The sequence below is a fragment of the Pseudochaenichthys georgianus genome, chromosome 5 (genome assembly GCF_902827115.2).
Source record: "Pseudochaenichthys georgianus chromosome 5, fPseGeo1.2, whole genome shotgun sequence".
Taxonomy (NCBI): Eukaryota; Metazoa; Chordata; class Actinopteri; order Perciformes; family Channichthyidae; genus Pseudochaenichthys; species Pseudochaenichthys georgianus.
The window spans coordinates 22,812,021-22,837,132 of NC_047507.1; the positions used below are offsets into that span (position 1 = coordinate 22,812,021).

The 25,112-nt window shown below is 40.1% G+C and overlaps 1 protein-coding gene across 2 annotated transcripts in view; it reads right to left on the reverse strand.

Annotated features, from left to right (window-relative positions):
- LOC117446331 (low-density lipoprotein receptor-related protein 1-like) overlaps positions 1-21,962 on the reverse strand; it is a 119,583-nt gene extending 97,621 nt beyond the window's left edge. For both annotated transcript variants that reach the window (XM_034082491.2, XM_071203148.1), the window contains exons 1-2: positions 21,386-21,962; positions 6,067-6,189 (exon numbers count right to left, since the gene is read on the reverse strand). In XM_034082491.2, the coding sequence (XP_033938382.1) occupies positions 6,067-6,189; positions 21,386-21,482 (220 nt within the window). In that variant the 5' untranslated portion in view covers positions 21,483-21,962. The remainder of the gene's footprint in view (positions 1-6,066; positions 6,190-21,385) is intronic.
- Between the last annotated feature and the right edge of the window lie 3,150 nt (positions 21,963-25,112).

Sequence of the window (25,112 nt, forward strand, 5' to 3'; positions counted from 1 at the left end):
TCATGGGAGGGGGGACTGGCAGAGTGACAAGCAAAGCAGGAAGGATAAATCCAGAAAGCACAACAAACTAAGCCTTCTCCAAACACCACTGCTCCTCAGGGCACAGAAACGACTAGGCAAACAGTTTTATTGGCAAAGTAAATTGCAATTCAGGCAGGACAACACTACAACACACCCCATCCAAAGAAGTAGACTGAACCTCTATCGGAATCGGATATGAAAGAGTAAAAGTAAGCAAATACACACAAAGCAAATCAATGGTGAAACTTTGAGAAGTTATGTCATTCCCTCTGCACGCATTCACTTAAGCTTATGTATAAAAGGACAGATAATAAAAGTTCAAATCTTTCCCTTTTTTCTCTCCCAAACACAGGAGAGGAAAGAATAAAAATAGATCTACTGCCCAGAGAATAAGGTTCTTACGTAGCGACTCTACTTCTGAGATTTAAAGGACTCTTATTTCTTCACAGTGGACCTAAGATTAACTTAAAACTATTAGTATTGTGCAAGGCTTTCTTGCAAAGAGCACTGAGGGCCATACTGCTGCCCCGAAATGACTGAATATTTGAAATGCATTTGGTCTGTTTTTGGCTTAGAGTTCTTAAGCAAAATACTTGAATCATCCCATATTAAGCACCAAGCCTTTTCCAGACAGTCATTTTCATTTGTTGCGTTGAGCATTACGAAACTAATTCAAAGGACAGACGGCTAATTATCGCGTGGAAAAACATCTATGCAAATGACAGGAAAGACCCAAGGGGGTGGAAAGAAGGATCAGAGTAATCGTCACTGTAAGAGCCAAAAAACCCGAAGGGACCGAAGTTAAACAAACCAAAGCAGGAGCCAAGCTGTATGTTCAATAAGGTCATTTCATATACAGGATGTAGTCAGGTATTACCGCTACTAATCAGACACAAGGTAGTTTTGGGTACAGATAGAACAGCCACGAGGCAAAGCATTGAGCATCTGTGAGTCCATACCTTCGAGTATCAGGTTATTAATGTATGGCTCTAATTCTCCTGCATTATAAACGCCCCGCTATCTCTCTTCTTGTCTCATGTTTGCTCTCTGTCCCCCTACCCCTCCCTAATGGGGGCCTCTGTCCTGCCCCACCTCCTTCTTCAGAGAGCCCTACTGAGATTACATAATGGTCTTTATAACATTTAAAACCCCTGACACGCTTTTCTTGTCCTTCTTCGAGGGGCCAGCTTTGCCCACTCTGCTGCCCAAGCCTCAAGTCCTCATCTAAAAATGGCCAACTGGTAGCCTGTGGATCACTTCCGGCTCACCGCACCCTTAAATAGAGCATGTTTATATATATTATTCATGCAGTTTCTCTACATGTCTTTGCTGTTACTGTTGCACTAGCTCTGTGTGTAGTCACTAGTTGTGGGCCTTTTTTTAATCTTCAGCAAGCATGAACATGTAAACATCATTATTGTAATCTACTCCTATCTTTGTAAGATGAAGTCATCATAAGTGACAAAAGATCTTACAAATATTTGAAATTAGATAATAAGGGGGCTTTGGATTTGTAGGATGAGTAGTAAATCATCTTAATTATACATCAATTAAGTGTTGTGCACTGTAATATCTGGGGTGACCTCAATAATCTAATAAACCAAAGTTATACAATGGAAACAAATAATTATGTGAAATGTCAAAGTGTTCCTCGAATGGATAAACCAACCGATTTATCCCCTGCAACTGCAACTCGATGGAGCATTTTAGCATTTTTAAGGTCATTGTTTGAATAATGATCATCACATTGCAGTTTATCTGCTTCAGTAGTTTCTAGTCGTGACAGATAGCAGTTTTTAAAAAAAAAACATGTCAAAGCTATAAGCTAGCTGCTAGTGAGCCAAATACTTCCCTCGGGTGTTGATGGTACGTTAGCAGAGCTAACACGGGAGATAATGTGAAACAAAACACCAACACCATGTAAATGTTTCCCTGCGTCTGCTGAATGTAAATAGGCAACTGTTTTGAAGCAAGGTGTCCCTATGCGATAATATGTCAGTTCACAGCTTGCCCTCAAGAATAAAAAATAAATATATTTTTAGGTTGGAGGTTTTTGAATTGACTTGAAACATTCTGGGCTAAAAGACAACGTGTGCTTAGTGACTAGTGGGGAGCACCATTTTAAGAACACAATGTGAAGCATCTTTGAACTTATTTTAGAAAGGTAAAGGTTTGCTTTATTGTGTGCATGAGAGGAATTAATTGTTGGTATGTGTGTAGAGGAGAGCAGATTGTCTCACACCTGCTGCAGGTAGGAACACGGTGCTGCAAGGCGACAGACTCTTTCATGTTGAGCAAACGCTGTTTCCCTTGACATGTTGATGGCTATCTGGACCGGGTGGTGGCTGCTTTTAGGAGACAGTAGCAGGATCAAAGAGATTTCCTCCACATCCAAATCTGAACAATATTATATAACACTTGGGTAAACTGCTTTGTAAATGACAAAATGTATCAAATAAACACCAAACAATAACCCCCTTATTGTGGTCTAGATTCTTAGCAAATAAATAAAATATTTCATTTATTTTCAAGACAGTCTTTCATTTATTTGTTATGAGTCAGTGAGACGCACATTACATCATGAACTATTGTGTTTTCCATTCTGAAAGTGGCTGTTACAAAAGTGCTCCTTTTCCTAAAGAGCTAATTGCAGCCTGGGTGTGAACTGTCTGTAATACTGCCCTTATTACAGGCCAGGGGCCGGGGACGTCATTTCAGCGTTACACACTTCCTGTGTTTCCAGGGCACACTCACTGCACGTGGGAATATTTTAGGAGCCCAATTAAGTCTACAACCTGAGAATATGATAGCTCTACGCGAGTCTCCTCCTTACCTGAAGGCTATCCAGACAAACAACATTCACATTTATCATCGTTGCATGTCTTTCAGTTGTTCACTGATTGGGGGAGCAGATCAAAGCTCTGTATAAAAAGGTCATATGCTCAGACAACCATTTTGTTTTTGTTTTACTCTTTCGGTATCCCTCTATGCCAGTCTGACCCAGCACCCCGGGGTACAAAGAACAGCATTGTGGGGGTTACACAGCAGGGCAGCTGCACTGGACAGCGGCTGACTTCACTGGCAATAGCCAACACACTAACAAAGGCCACTGTGAAGCCCATCCACATGAGTGAATACATAAACCTCTCTCGTGCATCTTTTCATCGAGAAGCATCTGCAAAAGCACCTTAACAAAGAACACATTTATCACAACAATTAAACCATAAATGCTACTCAGTGTACATGGTGAACATACAGTTTGGAATACATGCTCATAAAACATGACATTTCATTTTCAAATCTTGTGACAACTTCTATTTGTTCTATACACTATAAACATCTAACGAGCGACAAATTGTTAATCAGCCTTACAGTATTCAACTGGGCTGATATTCATTCTGCTGCACAGCTTCGACACCTAACATCTGGGACGCACCAAACATGTGACAACATTGAATTAATGATGGATGTTGTGGGTACATTTAAGAGTAAATCTTTATATACTTCAAAAAGTGTTACTCAAACAGGAGTAGATAAGGCATTTGTTGGGAACTCAGACAATCACAGATGTGGTGCATTAGCAACTATTTAAGGGGTATGTGGGAATGACACAAACAAACAGAGCCCATGTTTCTCGTAACAACAAATATGTCACCCACTTCAACTCTGTGGCTCATTGATGTACTTTCTTGTTACAACCTAAGAAGTCCGAACCTCTGTGGAATACATTAAATCAGATTTCCTGTCCTTGGTAATACAGCTCAGGATACATTTTGTGATGGTTTTGATCTTCATATGTTGTTATTTGACAAAAAGAAAACTACAGAACATCACCAACAAAAAGACACAACTCCAAAAAGCCCCCTGACAGACTATTTAACCTTATATTTTCTCTAAAAAGAATTGTACTTAAAGTAGCAGATAAAAGTGTTTATTTCAACCACAATGATGCACTTGTTCTTGCCACCAATATGACCTTAGACAAAAGACCTAAGAAGGGTTAAGATGAGAATGAGCAATTATTTTGTCTCTCTGAATCACTTTTTTCCACCATGACACTGCGAAAACTTGGGTCCTTCTGCAGCATAGATCCAATAACTGTTGTTTTTGAGAGAGTTTGGCATAAGCTAGAGACATAGGATGGAGTCACTGTTGTTTCTGTCCCAGATAGAGACACTGAAGGAGGCTGGTCCGCAGATGAGAAGGGGGGAAAAGAGCAGGTTGTGAAAAACAGAAGGTTTCTCCATTGCTCTGGGCGAGTCTCTAATGACTTCCAGACCTGCGCTCATACAGTCTCTGCGTCTAGACTGCAGCTACAGCACTCTGGCCTGGCCTCACTCACTCTCTCCCAGGCCAAACGCCACTCAAAAAAGCAACATGCGCACACACACTCACACACTGTCCCCCCTCTCACCGAAAGCCCTCTGTCCTCTTAGAAATCTACAGGCGTTTCAGGCTGAGAGGCTGACCAAAAGGACACTGCTGCTTTCATTCCCCCCCCCAGGGATTCAGCCTCAAAGCATCTCCACTCCTAATGAAGACTTTGAAACGACGGCTGTCTTTTTTGAGCATTACTTTTGGTTTGTCTGATGACTGCATCCTCTGGCTCTGAATGCAAAAGGAAATCCCATCCACCAAAAAAAGACAAACTTTGTAAATCTCCTAATTGGGCACGACAGGACTGCTTAAAGGCAGAATGGCCTCCCTCACTCGCTGATAAAACATCACATTACTTTCTCCAGCTTGGCTACCTTTAGCCAAATAAATCAAATAGGCCAACAATCTCACTCTGTTCGACGACAACTTTTCAAATGTATCTGAAGGTATCAAATGCTACAGTGACAAATTAGCATACCTTTGCTGTTACAAACATTTCTTTTGAAGGGCAGCATAGCAGGTTTAAGATCCATTTCAGAGGGTTTTTTAACAATTGGAGACTGCCTCTGTTGAACAGTATTCATGTCGAACCAATCTACATATTTCACACAATTTCCAAAAGAACATCTCCTGTACAGATAGGTTGAAAATGTTAGATAAATAGGATCATGGCAAACATAAAGGGTGTTTTTCTACACCCACTTCCACACAGTTAATACACTTGAATGGACAAAAAGAAATACTTCATGATGTGAAAACAGTGTCCTCAACCAGGGGGGTCCAAACTCTTTTCACTGAGGGCCACATACAGAAAAACATACGTAGGGCTGGGCCACGCAGTAGAGTTATGTTACCACATAAAGGAAGTTATAAGTTAGCAAAATCAATCAAATGTAGGTCAATTATGCTTAATACTTGAATATGCTTTAAGAAGAAAAAACAGCCTACATCATCTCTCCATAGGGTTTCATTTATTGTGTTACCGTAAGTGTTGGCAACTCATTCCTTAAAACAGAAGCCTCACCTTAGCCTCCATAAGAAGAAATATGATGGGTATATTTCAAGCTTGTTATGTAAATAAGTAATTGGACTTTTTTTATCAACTAAGATTAGTTTGAAAATATTCTCAACTTTAATTGACTGAATTTATTTTTAAAGTGGGCTTATATTAACACATGAATACTATACTGTGCAATATACAGCTCTAAAAAAATGAAGAGACCACTCCAAAAAAAAAGAAATCGCAATCTCTACATGTATGGCAGCCATTCCATTACAGTGTCTGTTGAATTCCAATATGGAAACATTTGGTCAGTAGAATAAAGAATACAATTTAAAAAGGCTAATTTTACTCTACTTATAACTAGTAAAACCAGAGAAACTGATAAGGCTGCAGTGGTTTCATAATTTTTTTCAGAGCTCTATTTTTACATATTTAAGAAGTCCAATATAAGACAAGCACAAGTTTCATGGTTCATATTCCATTATACTTTTAAAATTTGCTGCGGGACAATTAAAAAACCGGCCATGGGCCGCAGTTAGAACCAACTTGGCAGGGGGTGCATTACATTACATAATACACATATAGAGATCTTCATGAGCGGTAAAGCATTTCCTTATTGATATTATATATAGGATTTTTTAAACTCTGTATTTTTCCAGACTCACAAACATCAGGCTCCTCATCAGAGCCGTCGGGGCAGTCCTTCTCTCTGTCGCAGCGCCAGCCTTTAGAGATACACGTCACCCCGTCCTTGCACACAAACTGCTTCGTGCTGCAAGTCTTTGGAGCTGAAAAAAAGACAAAGGAAAAAGTGAATTAATTAAAAGATTCCTGAATGAAGCTCTTTTTGTGTCAGTGATCTTTATTTCCGAGGTCTCATTAGCAAGCGGGTCTGTTGTTCAGAGTCAATAGGGGCCCTCTCTGGTCCTAATTAGGTGCTGGAAAGATGCTACTTGGCGGAGGGGTTAGAGAATGGATGCACAAAACCCAAACACACATTCAAGCAGGCTTTGGTAAACTTGCTGCTCATAAATATCCAGGTCAGTGTTCCCAGGCAAAAAGCAGTGATGCAACATGTCTGAGGATGTCAAAGAACATCTTGTTCTGTGGGTTGCTCTCCTATCGTCCATTTCCCCTTCAATCCAACCTTCCAAAGCAAGAAAAAGCATCCCACTCCTGCCACGGCCAAATTGGGGACTGTATTCAAACCCACAATAATTCAAGTCTTCTCAGAACATCACATAAACACTTTGACAACACACATAAGCAACTAAGCTGAGTCACCCGGGGGCATTCAGGGGAAGCTCTGAGTTGATTCAACAACTGCTGTGCTGCTGAGTGGGAAATACATAGGGAAACATGAAAGGCAGTGGGGTACACTATATGAGTATGCAACTAAAACATAAAAAAGGTTATATATCAGTATCTGGAATTTTACAAACTCTTTTTGAACATGTAAGAGCTGACCTCATTTTGAAGCAGTCTTTCTTACAGGGTTTTCAATCCGAAAACAAGAATGAATGAATTTACTTCTTGGATTGTGCTATTCATAATATCCTGGTTTCATAAACAAGACTTCTACTTTCAGGCCCTCTATTACTTTGTACAAAATAATTAGCTATGTTTAACAAGCTCTTGTTCAGTTCTAAATCAGTTTTATTATTTTCGGTGTTGGACAAGTTCCGTGTACGTTAAGGGAATAAAATCAGTCATTACATACATTTCTTAATTATTCATCAGCAAAAGAAATAGAACGTAATGTCTAAGGTGCCAACAAATGCCTTTACAGATACACACAATGGGAATTTATTTTGGTTTATGACACATTCAAGTCATACTGTTTAAACTTGAACTAAGAACAGCCTCTCACTTATTATTAAGGGGCTAAGATATTACATTACATGTCATTTGTTAGACACTTTTATCCAAAGCGACTTACATACATTCAATCCCCACAGGAGCAATTTGGGGTGAAGTGTCTTGCCCAGGGACACACGACATGCTGACTGCAGTGGGACTCGAACTTGTTATCCCCTGATTCGAAGTCCAGCACTCAACCCACTGAGCCACAGCCACCCCTTTACTTATCTTGAATTGTATGCACTGACAATATCTTCCATTGGTGGTAAAAAGACATAACTTGTCATCAAACTGTTGGCAGAATGGCTTATAATGCAGCAAAGTTGGCAATCACACTAAAACATCATCACTCAAAGAAACAATTCAGCTGATTTTAAAATGTTAAATATTTACCACCTGGCTTTGATTAAACTGATGTTTTGAATTATCTTGGCTCCTCTTTCTCTCTGAAAAGTCCTTTTATACGCATTGCCCTTTCATTTGTTTGAGCCACCATGTATAACATCAAGTGTGGTGACTGGATGTCAACATCAACCCTGCACAGATACCTTTTCATCTGCTTTGCTCAGAATATAAAGCACCAATTGGAAACGGTGATGTTATGATGCCTCCGACTCCAGCAGTGAAGGGGATCTTGAAATGGAGCTCAACCTAAATACCATGAATTCAACCTGACATATTGCTGTACACATTCACAGACACTGTGTGTGTGTGTGTGTGTGTGTGTGTGTGTGTGTGTGTGTGTGTGTGTGTGTGTGTGTGTGTGTGTGTGTGTGTGTGTGTGTGTGTGTGTGTGTGTGTGTGTGTGTGTGTGTGTGTGTGTGTGTGTGTGTGTGTGTGTGTGTGTGTGTGTGTGTGTGTGTGTGTGTGTGTGTGGTCTAGCATTACTATACTTGTGGGGACCTAAATCTGTTTACATAGTCACGTGTGGGGACTCGCCTCCCTTATGGGGACAAAATGGAGGTCTCCATGAGGGGAATCATTCATTTTAGGGTGAAGACTTGGTTAGGATTAGGGTAAGGTTAAGGGATGTGTTGGTTAAGGTTAGGATAAGTCTCCAGGAAATGCATGTAAGTCAATGTAATGTCCCCTGAAGTGATGTATACATGGTGTGTGTGTGTGTGTGTGTGTGTGTGTGTGTGTGTGTGTGTGTGTGTGTGTGTGTGTGTGTGTGTGTGTGTGTGTGTGTGTGTGTGTGTGTGTGTGTGTGTGTGTGTGTGTGTGTGTGTGTGTGTGTGTGTGTGTGTGTGTGTGTGTGTGTGTGTGTGTGTGTGTGTGTGTGTGTGTGTGTGTGCAACACGTTCTCACTCCCATCCCGTCATATATTGACGGACGGTCAGGGCCCCTCCCCGTCGCTATATTACGTACAGGGTACCCCTTGCCCGTCAGGCTTCTACGGGCAGGGCGTCCCATAGACCTTCATAATGCCTATTTTAAGGTTCATTTGGCCATTAAAATGCGTTTTGATGTCATTTTATGAGAGTAATGAGTTTTTATTTCTGATTATTTGTGCAGTACATGTACATGATGTTTAGTTTGCTAGTTATGACAAAGATTACTTCATGAATGTGTACACATGGTTGCTAACGTTTTTTGGGTGGAAATGTGTTTTTTCACAACAGAGTCACCCTCTGTACTTGGACTTATTGGGAGAATCTAAAGGCAAGAACATCCCAAATATTTATTTAGGTCTTTATTTTAGACCTTTAGTGTTGCCGTCTGTGAGGAAAATACACGGGGCTCAGAGCCTCGTATTTTTAAAATCTTTTTTTCCTTCTAATTTGTTATTCTTTTCAAAATAACACACTGTTATTTACTCACCAATAACACACAATTATCCTTGCTTTTATTTATTGGTTTAATTCCATAATCTCAGTCTTTTTTGGCGTTAGTCAGGAACTGAATTTCAAAATAAAAATAACCGGAAACAGACGTAGGCCTATAAGGGACAGTTCGAGCATCATTGCGATTGTCAACATTTCTGAGTTTAGGATGGCCGAATACACTACACTACCCATAATCCCCAGCTATCGTTTAGGACTACAGTCCCCGTGATTACTCTTCAAGGTCTGGGATTGGATGTTGGAGTGGCAGTGCGCCAAGGTTTACGCCGAGCGTCAAACAGCTGTTTGAAATGGAACGAAACCACGCCAGACTCCAAAACTGGAATCGAACGCCCCCCCAGAACTACACACTACACTATTGTGTTTCGCAAAATGTTCTATGGGACGTCTCTACTGAACGTTTTCGTTTTTCCCACAATTAGAAGTTGCCAGTATTAAACACATTGGTGTTATCAAATGTAAAACATATACTTAATAAATGGGTGAAACCTTTTCTCTCTCAGAACTTACAAGGGTTTGAATTATTCATGAAATACATCCAGGCTTGCGTTAAAGCGTTTCCTTTATGCTCCTCATCCCTTTTATTTTGTGCTTGTTTATTTGTTTAGAGGTGTCAACACAGCCATATCAGGCAGCTAGTTGCAGTGCGTCTGTTATTGTTTATTAGACAAATTTAACTCCACTTGCTGTTAACCCGGCTTCCACTAATGGCTGTGGGACGAGATCACATCCGACGCAACCACAAGATGCTGGTGACAGAAACAGATCCCAGGAAGTAGGTCAGGAGGTTAGTTAGCTGAGGGTGAAGGCGAGCAGCGATAAAGGTTACTGCTCCGCTAGATGGTTAGAAAGCAGAAAAGGGTGTGTAGACAAAGGCCAGCGCAGTTTTACAAACATAAACTGCTAAAAAACTGAAAACTGCCCTACACTGTGTCGAGATCAGCTCAACTACATACACTGAATGCACACAATAATGATGTTTGTATAAACATACTTTTGTATGAATTCCTTTTTACATTTCATTGTATTGATATTCTGTGGTCGTGGCCACACTCAAACACAGAATATAGCCACTAGCTATAAGGTCGCCGGTGACTGAATTAAAAAGAGATCAATAGATAGTACAAATGTAATTTTTGCTGGATTAGAAGACTACTGCCATTTTAGACTTAATTAATATGTATTTTATAAAGGATCAAAGGAAATTTGTTAATCAGAATTAAAGTTAACACAGATCCAATAATTGAAACTCGATGGTCATAAAAATACAACATTTAAGTGGAAGTAATGCTATATATACACATTAGCAACCGTATATTAATCCAGCTCCTTTTTGGTCTACTATCTTTTGTTTACCTGATGAATATAATTGGTTTGGGTAGGTGGTATGGAAATATTGCATAAATAGTGAGTTTTAAGTTTTGAAATGAAAAAAAAGACGATATACAGATGGATATGAAACAGGATGTCATAAGAGAACAAGCTGTAGTTATGAGAGCAAAGAGAGAGGTAAGGATCTGAGTCTGAGTCAAAGGGGGGGCGGGCTCTCACAGCTGGAGGCAGACCTAGTGGTCTGAAAACAGACTGAGCTGGGCTGGGATACTAAGATGAGATGGAGGAATGTCACACATGCTATCAATGAGCTGCCTGTGTGTTTACCAAAGCAGAGGCTGAGGGAAAATGCTTTGGGTCATCGCCATTTGGGCCGTATTACAATCCACTTCCCTCTGCCCCCGTCGCTGTCTGATGGTCCTCCAGGAAGAGTTCACTCTTGGGAGGAAGAGTCCTCGTCTTAGGCAAAGACAAGCCTAACCCCCAGCCATAGCCCCATTTCCTCCGACACCCACAGTGGTGCTATAAATAAGTTGGAGGACTGCCCTCTGAGATCAACCAGGGCACTACAAAGCTCCTGAAAACAGTGAGACTGCCGCCTCATCATGCACCACTCACCAGAGGTGGAGGTGAAGGCGGACCTAAGGGCTGTCAACAGTGGTGCTGAAAGGGAGCTTGAGCAGTGTGGAGTCCATTCTTTAGTGCCGGCCATGTAATGTATTGCCCCCTTAACTGGACAGCTAAGTGCCCTTGAGCAAGACAATCTGCACTAGCTCCAGGGCTGCTGTTTTACTTTTCCAGTGCTCTGACCTCATTTTAGTTTAGCAGGTTAGAATGCTAACATTTGCAAGAGTACAGCTGAGGCTAATATGATTTGATTTGCAGGTATTGGACAACCTAAAATATGACCTGATGGTGGTACTAAATACAAATTCAGGGAATAGCCTAAGCTTTTACAAGCCCTCCTGAGAGGAATAGCTCACACTAGTTATATATAGACATTTTACTTCATGACACAAATGTCAGCCTCATCGATCTGCTAAAGGAGAAGTAAGATAACCAAACCATGTACCAAACGTGGAGGATAAGGCAACACACTAACAGACAGACATTGCCATCAATATAGCCGAGCTGCTATAGTTAAAAAAGAGAATTCAATACTCTTTTGTAGTGTGTGCACTATGAAAGATCTGTTACCTTTGTTAAGTCTCATGTTATAACCCTGGACTCTACCTAGCACTGTGAGATAACAAACATGCTTGAAATGAAGTTAATCACATGCATACCTTGAATATGTCAGTATGACTGTTAGAGATTGATAAGAATGGGAGTGGACGAAGGGAAGTGGAGAAATACAACATAGGCACAGAAATATTTTCATGTAGATAAAGTTAATTATTTTACATGCAGCTGCTTTCCTATATTACATGAATGAGGTGATCGTTCACTGATGCATCTGAATTAGAATAATAAAGCTGGCAGGTCTCAGAAAAAGTTCAACGTTGGTGTGTTGTTGTTTCTTTACATATTACAGAGACGTTTGCAATGTTTTTTCTGGGAGAAAACAATTAGTCTACCAAAGATAGTGTGTACTCGGGAGAAGATGCTCCTGCTATCCCAAATACTTTTCACTGTTTGATATGATAACGCTTCACTATCTTTGCAGCTGTTTAGGAAAGGGAGGTTCATATGAGGTCAAGATAAACAACCCGAATTGTGTGTAATCAATCTTGACATTGACGCTCACTGGGCCAAGCTTTTCTACGCACTTTGTTTTTTCAGAGTATCACAGATTGGAAACAAATGCAACATGACCAGTTTAACATTTACTGCTAAATGATCATAAGAGAATGCGAAAGATTAAAACATCAGATATGTTGCAGGAAGTGAATGATAAACAACTCAGACCATAAAGAATAACTTTTATAATAGTTATAAATTATCATTTTAATATTTTGTGTGCTGCGGGACCACAGCCATGAAAAACTTTCTTTTTAGATTTAGATGACACAAGACCAAGTCTGGCCGTTAATAAGACATCAAACCGTTTCAAAAAAGCCGAAAAGGAAGACATATAGAAAGAGACTGACTGAGCAGAAAGCAAGAGGAGCAGGGGTCTATTTCTCTGAACTTTGGGCTGACCTGAGGGGGTTCTGTTAAGGGCCAAAAAGGAGGTAAGTGTCTATATTGGCCTCTCTGCCTGCGGCCTGCCACTTCCTTATCCTCCTCCACAGCCCAGGCACAAACGCGTCAGGACTTTGTAATGGAAGAGAGTAAGGAAGAAACAAGGAAGAAGTAAGGAAAAGGGAGGGAAAAAAGTTTTCCAATTTGTCATGTTACAAAACAGAGAAAAAGAGGCCCCAGCTGTGCCTTTCTAAATAAACCTTTCCTGCAGGGTTTGGAGGAACTATGGAAGTCTAGCCAGTGGTGAACAAATTAACAAAAGCTTAGACAGAATTTGGACAGAATTACCACACAAAATGGACGTCGAAGTGCATTTATGTTTATATTTACCATTATTATATCAATATTTAGACAGCACCAGGATGGTTCCGCCTGCATGTGTTGCTGCTGTGGCTGAATGTCTAATCAAAGCATTGTGATATAATGTGTGTTTGTGAGTCTCTTAGACAGATTGCGTTTTTGCAAGTCTACCTAAGTGTGTGTTAAGCATGCACTTAGAGCTAAGGAGAATTAACATCAGGAATGTGCTGCTCATGTCGGGTGAAAGTTGCCAAGTTAAATGGGGCTCCTTTCGTGCCGTACAACACCGTCCGACTCCTCCCTGCAACTGTTTGTCTTCTGCCGGTTTGAGCACAAACACGGTCAAAGTGAGAGGCAGAACCAATAAAGCCGAGCAGAGTAATCAAATGTGAACTTAATTAAGAACCATTTGGATGTCTGGCTGAGATTTCCCCGTGTCTCAACCAAGACTGCCATTTGTAGGCCTACTAGAGTCAGTGTGGGGGCTGAGGGGGAGACGGCGAAGACCTCCTTCACTTCCACAGAAGGATTTAATCGATTTCAGCAGCAGCAGATGGGGAAGAACAAAAAAAAATCACAAGGTGTGATCCGCTAATGTCAAGTTAGTCAGTTTAGACAAATCCCTTTGCCACACCACCGCAAAAGCACACGCTGTACGTGGCGGCACAGGGAAATGACAATTAAGCCTACTTAGTATGCTGCCGAGGGAAACATATTACAGAAGATTATATGAAATTCTTTAGTGCCTTTTCATAAGGCCGGTACAAGTTTCAAGTCTCAGTGTGACGCATGAGCTTCCAAGGAGCGAGACGAGATTTTCTAGAAGGTTCTCTCACATTCACTATGCATGTGCTGAAGTAACCTGAGTGCTAATGACACCTACAGCTGACAATCTCCATGAATTTGTGATATGAAAAACTAGAACAAGACATTTGCTAAGAAGCATAGTAAATCGGAATAACTGATCCTATAAATAATGATACACATATTTCACATTTTGAGCCCCTCAACTTTTTTTGGAGGTTTAAATTTCAAATAGCTCAAAAAGCTGGAAGCATAATTGGAAACAGCTAGCATGGCTATGGGGAAGGTTAACATAATCTGCCTAAAACAAAGGCTCTGAAGCTATATCATCAACCAATCATAACGTGTTTGTTTGTACAGTACAGAAATCGGAGTAAAAACTACAACTCTTCGTTTCCTGCAGAATAATGTGCTGTAAATGTTCTGAGCAGTTGCTAGGCAACCAGAAAGGAATAGTCAGGCCCATGACCCTCCATAAAACACTGACTTGTCCTCTTTATACACCCATTTTCTTAGTATGGATTGAAAAAGACAAAACCAAATGAATAATCTTTGGAGGTGCTGGCAGGAAGATGTTGTCACCATTGATGTAGCCAGGCTAAATGAATCCCCCTGTTTCCAGTTGTTGTGCTAGGCTAAGCTATAAGAGTGGTATTCATCTCCTCATCTCAGAATGATCTCCGAATAAATATGTTTAACATATGTGTTACTTCAAGACATTTCAGCGATGTTAGTTAGTTAGGAAATCAGATCCAAACATTCCCCATGTTCGTAGTACCTCAACATCTCCAAACTACAAATAAAGGATGTGCTCTTGTTTACGAATTGGTGTATTGGCTAAAAACAGTAGAGCAAACCTGCCAATTGTCTTCCCAGAAGAACAGAGGAGAGGACACACTACACACATGCAGTTGAATGCGGGAAATCCTCCACAGTACAGTAAATGTGATGATGTTTTCATATTAAAGAAAATGACCTTTGTGGACATTTAATGGATGCCATATTACCCTAAAATGTTGACCAAAAACATCTCCGACCCTCGCGGTTTTTGCTCAGGCGGAAGGCAGAAATAATGATTGTGGGGCCAAGTGAGGAGATTTCTGCCACTAAGTGAAGGGTGAATGCCTGCTTGAGGGATTAGTGTTACAATTAGGCTTATGCTAAAGTTATGGTTGGGTACTTTGTGTTTGGGATTAGAAGTTTGGGAATAAATCTAAATCACGGTTGCATGAATAGTGACTTTGATGCTTAGCATGTGTGGATAAATATGTGTGGGTTAAAAAATAAAATTGTATGTGTAACCAATGAAAATCTCAGTTGTTGGACTCCTAAAGAGAATGCATTTGTGAAGGTTACATACTGTACTTTATCAGGTACGGCAGAGAAAAAGGAGATCCGTTTGTTGGGAACATTTTCTTTCTACAGGGAGTGAATTGACAATTTATCTACGATAGGTGTGAGTCTGCTCTGTCACACTTTTGTCCCAAAAAACAATTGAAGTCAGAGAAGAAATTCCTGTAGCAGAGGCTTAAATGGCTGTGAATGGATGTATTTGTTGTGTGGGCTGATGCTGAAAATAGACTCCATTCGATCTGGTGGAGGAACCAAGATTTGAACAATTCTATGAACGAAAAATGACAACTTGTATCTGGAGCTTGAATTGAGACTCAGCAATGTCTGCAAAGTAATATGACGCTTGCATTTACGATTGGAATAGATAGGCTTAATCTTATGGAGCAACAATAATTGACAAAGTGACTTGCACACCAAAAAACAACAGTCCTTTCAGACTGACACAGTGGAGCAATGTATGCCCATGTACAGTATGCTGTTGGCGTAAACAAGTCACCGACCTGACCCTGGCACTGCCTGGCCTCTTTTCACATAAAGCGACTGTAAAGTGAGCTACAATTATAAAATGTGACGAATTACTTCGCTTTGGGTTTACGAGGTTAACTAAAGCAGCTGATGGACAACACTTTTCCTCAGTGTTTAAGACGGCTATCATCAATAGTTTTATATTGATAACGGATGACAGCGCTACTTGGCCATCCACATGACTCTAAAAGAATGCTTATATTTCTCCATATCTGCCGGGTTTGTTTATAACAACTGTTTGCTAACAATTATGCCATATCAACTTAAAAGGTGGTAATATGTCTATGTAGAATACACATCTGGTTCCTGTTGCACCAAGTTGGCCAAAAAAATACAATGATGAGATAATTGTCTTCCCCCCTTTTTTCTATGTTCAATATCATAACAATTGTTTTTTATAATCTATTCACAGGGTCTCCAAAAAAAAAAGCAAAATGGAATCTCTTTCTTGGTGTTAATTAATGGTAAACCTTCATTAATCTTGCAGGTTGGATATCATAATGTACCAAAAGAGCTAAAAACCGATAACCGATGTCTGTGATGTCAAAAGCTTCTGGCTTTATTGTATAGTGAAAACACGTTTGTGATAATATATCCCCAGGCAAGTTTATGATCATATCTTTCCAGAGTGGTTTCTGAGACTGTGTTCTATCTCTGATCCTTAAATAGCTCCATCTAGATCAGGGATGGGCAACTTTGATGGTGGTGGGGGCCACATCATTGATGTACTGGCCACCAGGGGGCCGCAGATTCACTTGGAACACACACACACAAATTCCATGTGTTGTATGTAATTATTAACAAATATACTAAGTCTGACATCTTCATTGACATTTTACAATCTTTCAGGGAACATCCCCAACAAATGGGAACATCCACAGAAATGTTATTTCATTTTTACAAGTGGCATGTTTGTATTGAACAGGTTATTAAACAGTGGAATAAAACTATTTTTAAACTATTGGAAAGCACGGAAAATGTGTGTGTATTGAGATTAACCATTAGATGACATACACATGAAGTCATGAACACTAACCCAGACATTAGTTGTCTAACTTGAACCTAAAACACTTGTAGCCAGTCTCTGCATTCCCCTTATTCCACAATAAGGGGAATGTCAACACAGACACCTGTCAGCCCGCACTCTGCTGTTCCTCAGCACCACTCCCCCTCCCTCCCACTGAAATTATGAATGAAAAGCGTAGTAATCGATAACACGGCAGGGTCCGTGACAGTTTGTTTTCATCTGATTTCAAATAAACAAAGTCTTGGTTTTAAGAATATTAAACTTGTTTCGTCAAATTCAGATGATAAAAACAACTGTTAAGCTTGTAAAGGCATAATTACAAGAGGCAACTTAACGTCAGAGCAGGAATAACAACAGCCGGTGTTTCTTGTGAGGGTTTCCCCGGGAAACAAACACAATACACACAAATGCGTCACAGATTATTTCGCGGTATTTGAAATCATCTACGCAGCTCGCGACGTAACTAGGAGTCTAGTGGACGGTATCAGTACTACAAGTAAAACAATATATATATATTTTTTTTTAATAATTACGTTGTTTAGAAATTAATCTGAGGGCCGCAAAAAGAGGAGGTGGGCCGCCATTTGCCCATCCCTGATCTAGATGTATCTCAAATCAGTGGGTCACTATTTTGAAGTAGGTCAAAGCGCTGCTCTGACAAGACTGGCCGCAGTTACTCTTCCACTTAGGGGATAAGATGTCCGTTTCTAAAGACTTGCTGCGTTTTCAGGCAAAAAGTGTCTTTTGTATGAAGCTCTTTTATTTCTCTTCATCTTCCCACTTTCAGTTAAAAGATAGTCCAACATTTTTCCAAATAAGCTTATTTGAGTTCTTGCTTGAAGTCCAAAGAGAAGATCAATACCACTCACATCAGGTTGTTCAGTCTGAAGCTGGAGCCTGGTAACAGCTAGCTTAGCTTAACATATAAACTGGAAACGGGGTAACCTTACCAGTGGCGTAGCCAGGAATTATTGTGTGGGTGGGCCTGGAGAAATGTAGGTGGGCCAGGGGGAGACTTATTAAGCGTGGGGTCTGAGCTGAAACTTCATTAATGATTTTAATATTTTTTGAATGCACTAATTGAACATAAGCATAAACTAGCAGTGAAAACAAAAACATAGGCACGGCGGCCTAAGAATGTGTGTAAAACTGACTTCCATATGACTGGCTCGGCGGCCATAGGTTTTTTATCCTTGACAGTTGCACAGTGGGCACACACTGGAAGTGTTTTCATATTCAGCAAATGTGTACACGCTTCACTGCAGACTTCGCTCACGGCAAAACTTACTTTACTTACTAATTTACTCAAGGTAAAAAAATGCACTCCCTATTCCATTGTCATGGAGGTGGAATCTAACTATATCCAGAATAAGTTTGATTGGATTCAGGGTAGAAACATGTTTATTTCTGCTGTAAAATTGGGCATTTTAAAATGGGGGTCTATGGAAATTGCTCCTTTCTGCATCCATCCCCTGTCGGCCACTAGATGAACTGCAGTTTGTGGTACTTCCTTCTGGGCTATGACGCGCTGATTGGCTGTGGGTGGGCCCATGGTTTACAAGGAGTTGAGTTTGGGACTAGTCCGTGGCCAAGAGCAGTGACTTCCCAGACTCTCCTCTGCTTGCATTTCGATACCTTCAGGGTTGCTGTTTCTAGTCTTTTCGGTCTTTATGCTCAGTATGCTAACTGGCTGTTGGAAGGATACATACTAAAAAGACAGAGGAGAGTGGTATTGATCCTCTTATTTATATCTTGGCTAGAAAGTAAATACACATCATTTACAAACTGTCATACTCTTTATTTAAGCCTCAAATTAGGTTTCCTTAAATACCATTAAAAGGAGCTGTTATCAGTGCCGCGGATCAACTTTCTGTGAGCATGACAAATGAGTACCTTAAGGGCACTAAGATTTCACATCAGTTGTGAAGCAGTTGTATCAATTATGTGCCAGTTGGAAATCTTTGGCTTTAGCAGAACAGAATTTCATTATTACTGTTCACCCACATAAACCGGGGTAATAATGTGACTGAACTTTACTTCGCCTGTGAGTTGTTTTTCCTCAGGAAAAGCTGCTGACCAAAGTACTGGATTTTATATCTGCTCAGTTATGCAGTGGTATTTAGGCAGCAACCAACACTCTAATATTTACGCAACGATCCAAAACCATGTATTTATACTGTAGCTCCTGAATGTTGCTTGTGTGAGTTAAGGTCAACAGTGACGAAGACCTAACAAATGTACTCCCTTTTCCATATTACCCTCGGCGGTAAATAAAACCATAAAATGGTAACCTTTTGGCCATGTGGATGTCATGGCACCCCGTGATAGCCAAATGTTCCAGTTTTAAGGCCTACACCAAATGTTACAGCAGATAAGTCCACAGGGGAAAAGTTAAAGAAAAAGAAAGGAGCCTGTGCTACTAAATGAATAACATTTAAGGGAGGGGAAAAAATGAGGAACCAGTCATTTCAGATACAGATGCCTAACTTCAACACATATTTAAATGGTTTTCTAAAACTATTTAAATGATTTAAGTTGGAATTTCAGCTGTCCTTAGTGACAGCGAAAACCATTTATCCATTGTTTTAGCCTTTGGGGGACTGCACTGTCCATTTGTGAGGACCAGTGATCTCTTTTTGCAGTGAAACGATGTGAATTCTTTCATTAGGGCCTTTTCTACTAGGCCCCCAATTAGCAATGCCTTCTAAACAATCTGAGACTGTTCGTGGTCTCCTCTGGGAAACAAAGAGCAGTTTAGACGCAATTAAACTCATGGTTTGTTGGTGGCCTAGGGCATTTGCTATGGCTACAGTACAGAGACAGTGAGAGAACATCTTTAGTGGTCTAGAAAATGGAAAAAGACGAGTTCCAGGCAAGACTGAAAAAATAACTTTACTAGTAACATATGTGGTTCAAAGGGCGTTGAAAATTAAAGAGGCAATCAAAGAGGTTTAAAAAGCAATTTATCTTTGCTTGAAAGGGAGTCTAGCTTACAACAAATGACGTGTTGGCTAAGGTCTGGTGAGGTTGGCTTCAAAAAGTGTTAGAGTTACAAGAAACCCGTAAAGATCTGGATAATTCAGTAAATCTCAATAGCAGTCTGACTGACTAAAACAAACTTCAATATGTTTCCTTGATAGCACAGCAGCCTCTGCATCCCACTTGGTTTACACGTAAAGCTAAGGTTTGGCGATCTCCTCTGGTATACTGCACAAGGCTGACTCATCGAATCAAGGCATAAGGACTGAGAAGGAAGGAAAATTCCACTGAAACAATAACAGTGCGTCAAGGCAGAAAGTGTTTGTTTTAAGGCATCTTTTCTCAGCTGTTGCTGTAGACCGAGCAGCAGGAAGAAACTGCAGGTGATTGCAGGCTATCCAAGTCTATCTTCGAGGTGGTAATTTATGTGTATTTTGCTCCCTAAGAACCTCAGAGCACTAGATTGCCAAGTGCAATGAGATGACTTCAAAGGCAGAGGGAAGCCTTTATGGCTTGATGATGAATCTCACAAAATGCAGCTAGTGTCAGCCAGGCATGTTAAAGTCCAACTGGATTTAATGAAATGTCAAATATAGAACCCTGATTATCTTAACAGCCACTGGTGCTCCTTTTCTTGCAGTTAAAGTATCCTGAAAATGTTCTTAGCAATCATTCACAGGTTAAACATTCCCATGGTGAATGAAAAGCATTATACCTCTGCAAAGAAAATAAACCCACATTCCCTTTTCACCTGCAAAGAATTGAACAAATCTGTCTGCTCTAACTCCCCTTTGATAACGCCCTTTTCCTTTCTTACTTAAACAGAGGAGCGCGTGAGTGGGACTGAGGCTTAATAGTTTCCAGAAGTTGTTCCAGTCTGTGAAGGTGTGTGTTCACAGGGAAGTATGGGGGAGCTGTTTTTAAGCTGCTCAATGTCTGCCTGCAGATCACAACATGACTGTTAGCATTCAGAAGATCTTATCCTGTGCAGGTGATATCCTGAACCACACAGATACACATCAGTAATGCAATGCTACTCATGCTGGCAACATCTGATCATACAGTGGAAAACTTACTGTGATGGTTATGTATGTTCCACATAGACGGGTATATTGTTCTAAGAAAGTCTCCTTCACGCATTAAGAAAGCAAACAAAGATATTCTTTAATTCCCCATTGTAGTAAAATAAATGTTGTTTGATTGGGGAATATACACTGCTGTCATCACATCAACACTACACTCAGTAGCCTAAGATCTGGTGAACTGCCTGAAGCAAAGATACATACATTACAGCTCCACAGAAGCCATTGACATTTCCAAAGACATGACACCAAGTTTTACCTCTCTGTCACTTAAAACGAATCCATCTGTTTGCTCGTTTTTCAAAAGCATGCACGCATTGATCAGTAAACAAGTGGTTTAAGCAGGTACTGGGGCCTATGCTACCATTGCCATGACTGAATGTCAGTGTAAAATGTGTGTGAGAGCGCCTGTATCTAGAGGAGGACAGGAGGAGATGTGCGATCGCTCCTGTGACATGGCAATATTCACATGTGGCACTGGGAGACAGAAACAAAAGATCGCTTTAATTGTCTCTCCTCGGTTTCATCTCCCTCCACGTTGCTCCACTCATTCCTTCAGGGCACAGTCTACTAGTCTCACACGCAGACACAAACACAATACATGCAGTGATAATAATCATGCACACACTTATATACTTATTGGTTTTAGCATTTTTTGCAAGACTGTGGTAACCCTTAAATCAGCTCTGCTTACCATCAATTGCCCTTGCCGGAGAGAATACTTCCAAACTGTGCAACAATCCCAAGAAAAGCAATCCTGTTGCCCACATGTTGGCCACGGTGCACAACATTGTTGCCTATCTTGAAAGATTATTAGTCATCAATCGCCTCTTGGTCCTGTCAAACTGGAGGTTGCAGACAGGCGACGACGTGAAACCGTGCCCAGGCGAAGATGCTCCTCACTGGGAAGCCTCTTTCTGGGTGCGCACTGGAGCTGACAGGGATGCTGCTGTCTGCCCACTCGGAGAATGTTTTTTGCAGACTGTCAAGGCAAAAAAAAAAAAAAGCCGAGGCTTCTCCCAGCCCGGGTTCTTTAGGGGCTCCTCGGATTCATGGACAGCCCTGCCACAAAGGCTAGCAGGCTGAACGGAGCATCAAGCTAGCCCGACTCACAGTCGAGATGAGGGAGAGCTGGCGCCTCTGATCATGCAGCTGTCCGTCTTTTGTTCTTCCTGCCCCAGTGAAAGAAGCCACAGGAGGAATAAAGTATTGGATCAAATGTTCCTCTCCTCTCCTCCCCACCACCTCTGCTGCTGGCCGCAGATTGAGCCTGAAGCCTGGAGCTCAGTCAGTCAGCGGGTGAGTGACGTCGGCTGGCCCTCCCCTCTGGAGCACCCGACACCCCACCATCCACCTCCATCAAATCACACTCTGCTGTAATCTGCAACAATGCTCTGGGTCCTGTCTCACCCCCACACTCAATAATTTAGTGCGTAGCCATGATTGTCCTTTGTATATATATTTATTTATTATTCATTGTCTGTTATTCCAACGAGCAAGTGTTTACAACTTTGTATGTTGATGATGGTTGGCCTGCATGTATTATTGTAACCAAAACAACAACAATTTAGGCCTAATAATAATAATTAATGATGATTGCTTCTCCCCTCCTGATCTTTGCTAATTGTTATAGACCATCTAAGCAACTCTAATCAGTATTTAATTAGACACTAAAAAGGGAGAATAATGAAAGCACTTTGCACAAATGAAAAAAACAAGTAATCAAATGAGCTATTCATCAGAGTGGTCAATACATATGTTCTTAAAAAACAATTATCTTAAATACATACATTTTAATAGATGATATATGAATAACACAATACATCTACAAACAACAGCATATGGAAAAATAAATGGTATAAGACTTGACTAAGTAAAACCTTTTGATTGAGATCAATCCTGAATAATTAAAGACATTCTCCCTAGGGAGTAATCTGACAAAAACTAAGAAATAGGAAAATATCTTCCTTTTTTTTAAAGCAATCTAAAAACACTTTAAAAAAATGAAATTATAGAATGTACATTTGTAGTTACCACACGGATCCCCATTGACATGTCCATTTGGCCTTACGCCAGATGAATTAACAGACAATTGATAAGATATAAAATGACAAACCAGCATAAGGAATGACTAATAAAGACAAATTCAGCCACCATGACAAATTGTCATCACCAGCATATTTTCTCCATCACATCCCTATGGAAGAAGAAGCCAGCAAAAGTGTACGCAACAATTGACAGCAATGACCCTTTTGACTTTTCATCAAGACAGTGATACTACCACAAAGGCAACCCTCACATTTATTTTGGGCCGAGTGCTGACTTGACTTTTATCTAGCCTTCAAAACCACATTGAAAATTCTCCCAAAAGACATTTCCAGAAATCTGTATGGTTGTAAAAACAGAGAAGCTTTTCCACATTATCTTTTCAAATCTATTACCATCATTGCTGCAGCACACTGTCAAGATTCCTGGCAGGAGTCTGCAGACACTTTAGGGCCTTAATGATATTATCATAAACTCACCCTCACTTACATTTATCCTGTACAAAGTATATGTTATCCATAAGTATACGTTGGGATGTGAGTTAAAGCCAAAAGCACTTTTTTGTTTACACATTAGGTCAAAGTGTGATCATATTTCTCTTGAATATAAGTAACATAATGTACTAAGAGACCTTTTAACACAATAATGAAAGTGTTGGCCAGCAGCTTGAAAGAAAAGGCCAGAGTGTCTCATTCTTGTAGTTTTTATCACAAACGGCAGACCATTATCCTCATGTTGAATTATTTGTAACATGTTATAAAACAGGGCTGTTCCATAAACATAAACAAACCATTTTTATATTTGCATATATATATAATATGCCCATTGCATCGGATTCTATTGTTTTTTTGTCATTTTTAAGTGTGTACATCTTCACCTCTAAACTTTCTAAATAAGTTGTTGGTCCTGCAACGATTATTACACCCTGGGCTTTGGGAGAGTATAAAGTAATGTAATGCTCGAATCATCATGTTAATTCACAATGCAATAGTGTCAAGGTAAAGTAGAAAGACTATTATATTGTTCATGTCAGGTCTGAAATCATATCATTAGTGATTCCAGTTTGACTTGTAATCAGCTCACATAACTGAATGAATGAGTCCAGTTGTTCACAGCTTTTCATTTGCCTGATCAGTTGTTCATTCCAGTCTACTTTTAGACTTGCCATTTCAGTTTGAAATATGTTTAGGAAACATAGTATAGCTAAATCATATACATGTTTAATATGTTTAAGTAAAACATGTTTATCTATTGAAGACTCATACTGCAACACATATACAGAAAGCACTTTTATTAATATCCCTATACCAAGTGCTGTACTTTAAACATGGCCATCAGCCACCTGGAGCTTTCTGATTAACGCTGCACGGCACTGACACCTAGTGGGTCTGCACTGCCAGTATTACATTTCAAAGAAGAATAGCTTCTTTGTGTAAAAAAGGAAGCCTTTATATAACATAGCACCAAGGTAACTTCAGAGGAGGGAGAAGTACTCTGATCTTGTGTAAAAGTAAAGTAGTGTTGGAATACTCAGTTACAAGTAAAAGTCCTGCATTTAAAAGGTTACTTAAGTAAATGTACTGTACAAAAGTATTAGAATCTAAATATACTTAAAGTACCAAAAGTAAAAGTACTCATTATGCAGATTGGCCCATATCCAATTGGCCAATTATATGTTTTGATTATAATTGTTGATGCATTAAAGTGTTATCAAAGCTGGTAAAGGTGCAGCTAGTTTTAATTACTTTGTACACTGCAGGCTGGCTTGTGAATTTACTCCAGGTGTAACTAAAATCTCATTGGAGTGTTGAGTATATTTCACATCATTCATCCACATATGTAAAGTAACTAAAGGTAAACAATACATGTAGTGGAGTAAAAGAACACCATTTACTGAATGGGTGGAGTAGAAGTAAGAAGTAGCACAACAGGGAAATATGCAAATAAAGCATAAGTATCTCAAGATTGTACTTAAGTACAGTACTTGAGTAAATGTACTTAGTTACTTCTCCCCTCTGTGTAACTTGTTGTCTTCAGTATTCTTTTCAGACACACAGGCCAAATTAGAGGTACATTTTGGCTTGTGAGGAAGGAAAGGAGATGCATTTACAGTAAAAAAGGAGGAATACCAGTTGTGATTACACCATCCAGAAAAACACTTTTCAGAGCTGTTCACAGAAAGAGAATGTCATTGCCACTTGTCAGTATATCGCAACACTCTTGTCTTGATTTAAGGACCCACCATTAATTTGCAGACAGCACAAAGAGAAAGTGCTTTTCATTTTCTGAAATGAGGCTGGAACAGAGAAGACACTTTAAGCTTTGTTCTGTGTTAATCCAATTAATTTATTTCTAAATGTTTTATCCTCACTGAA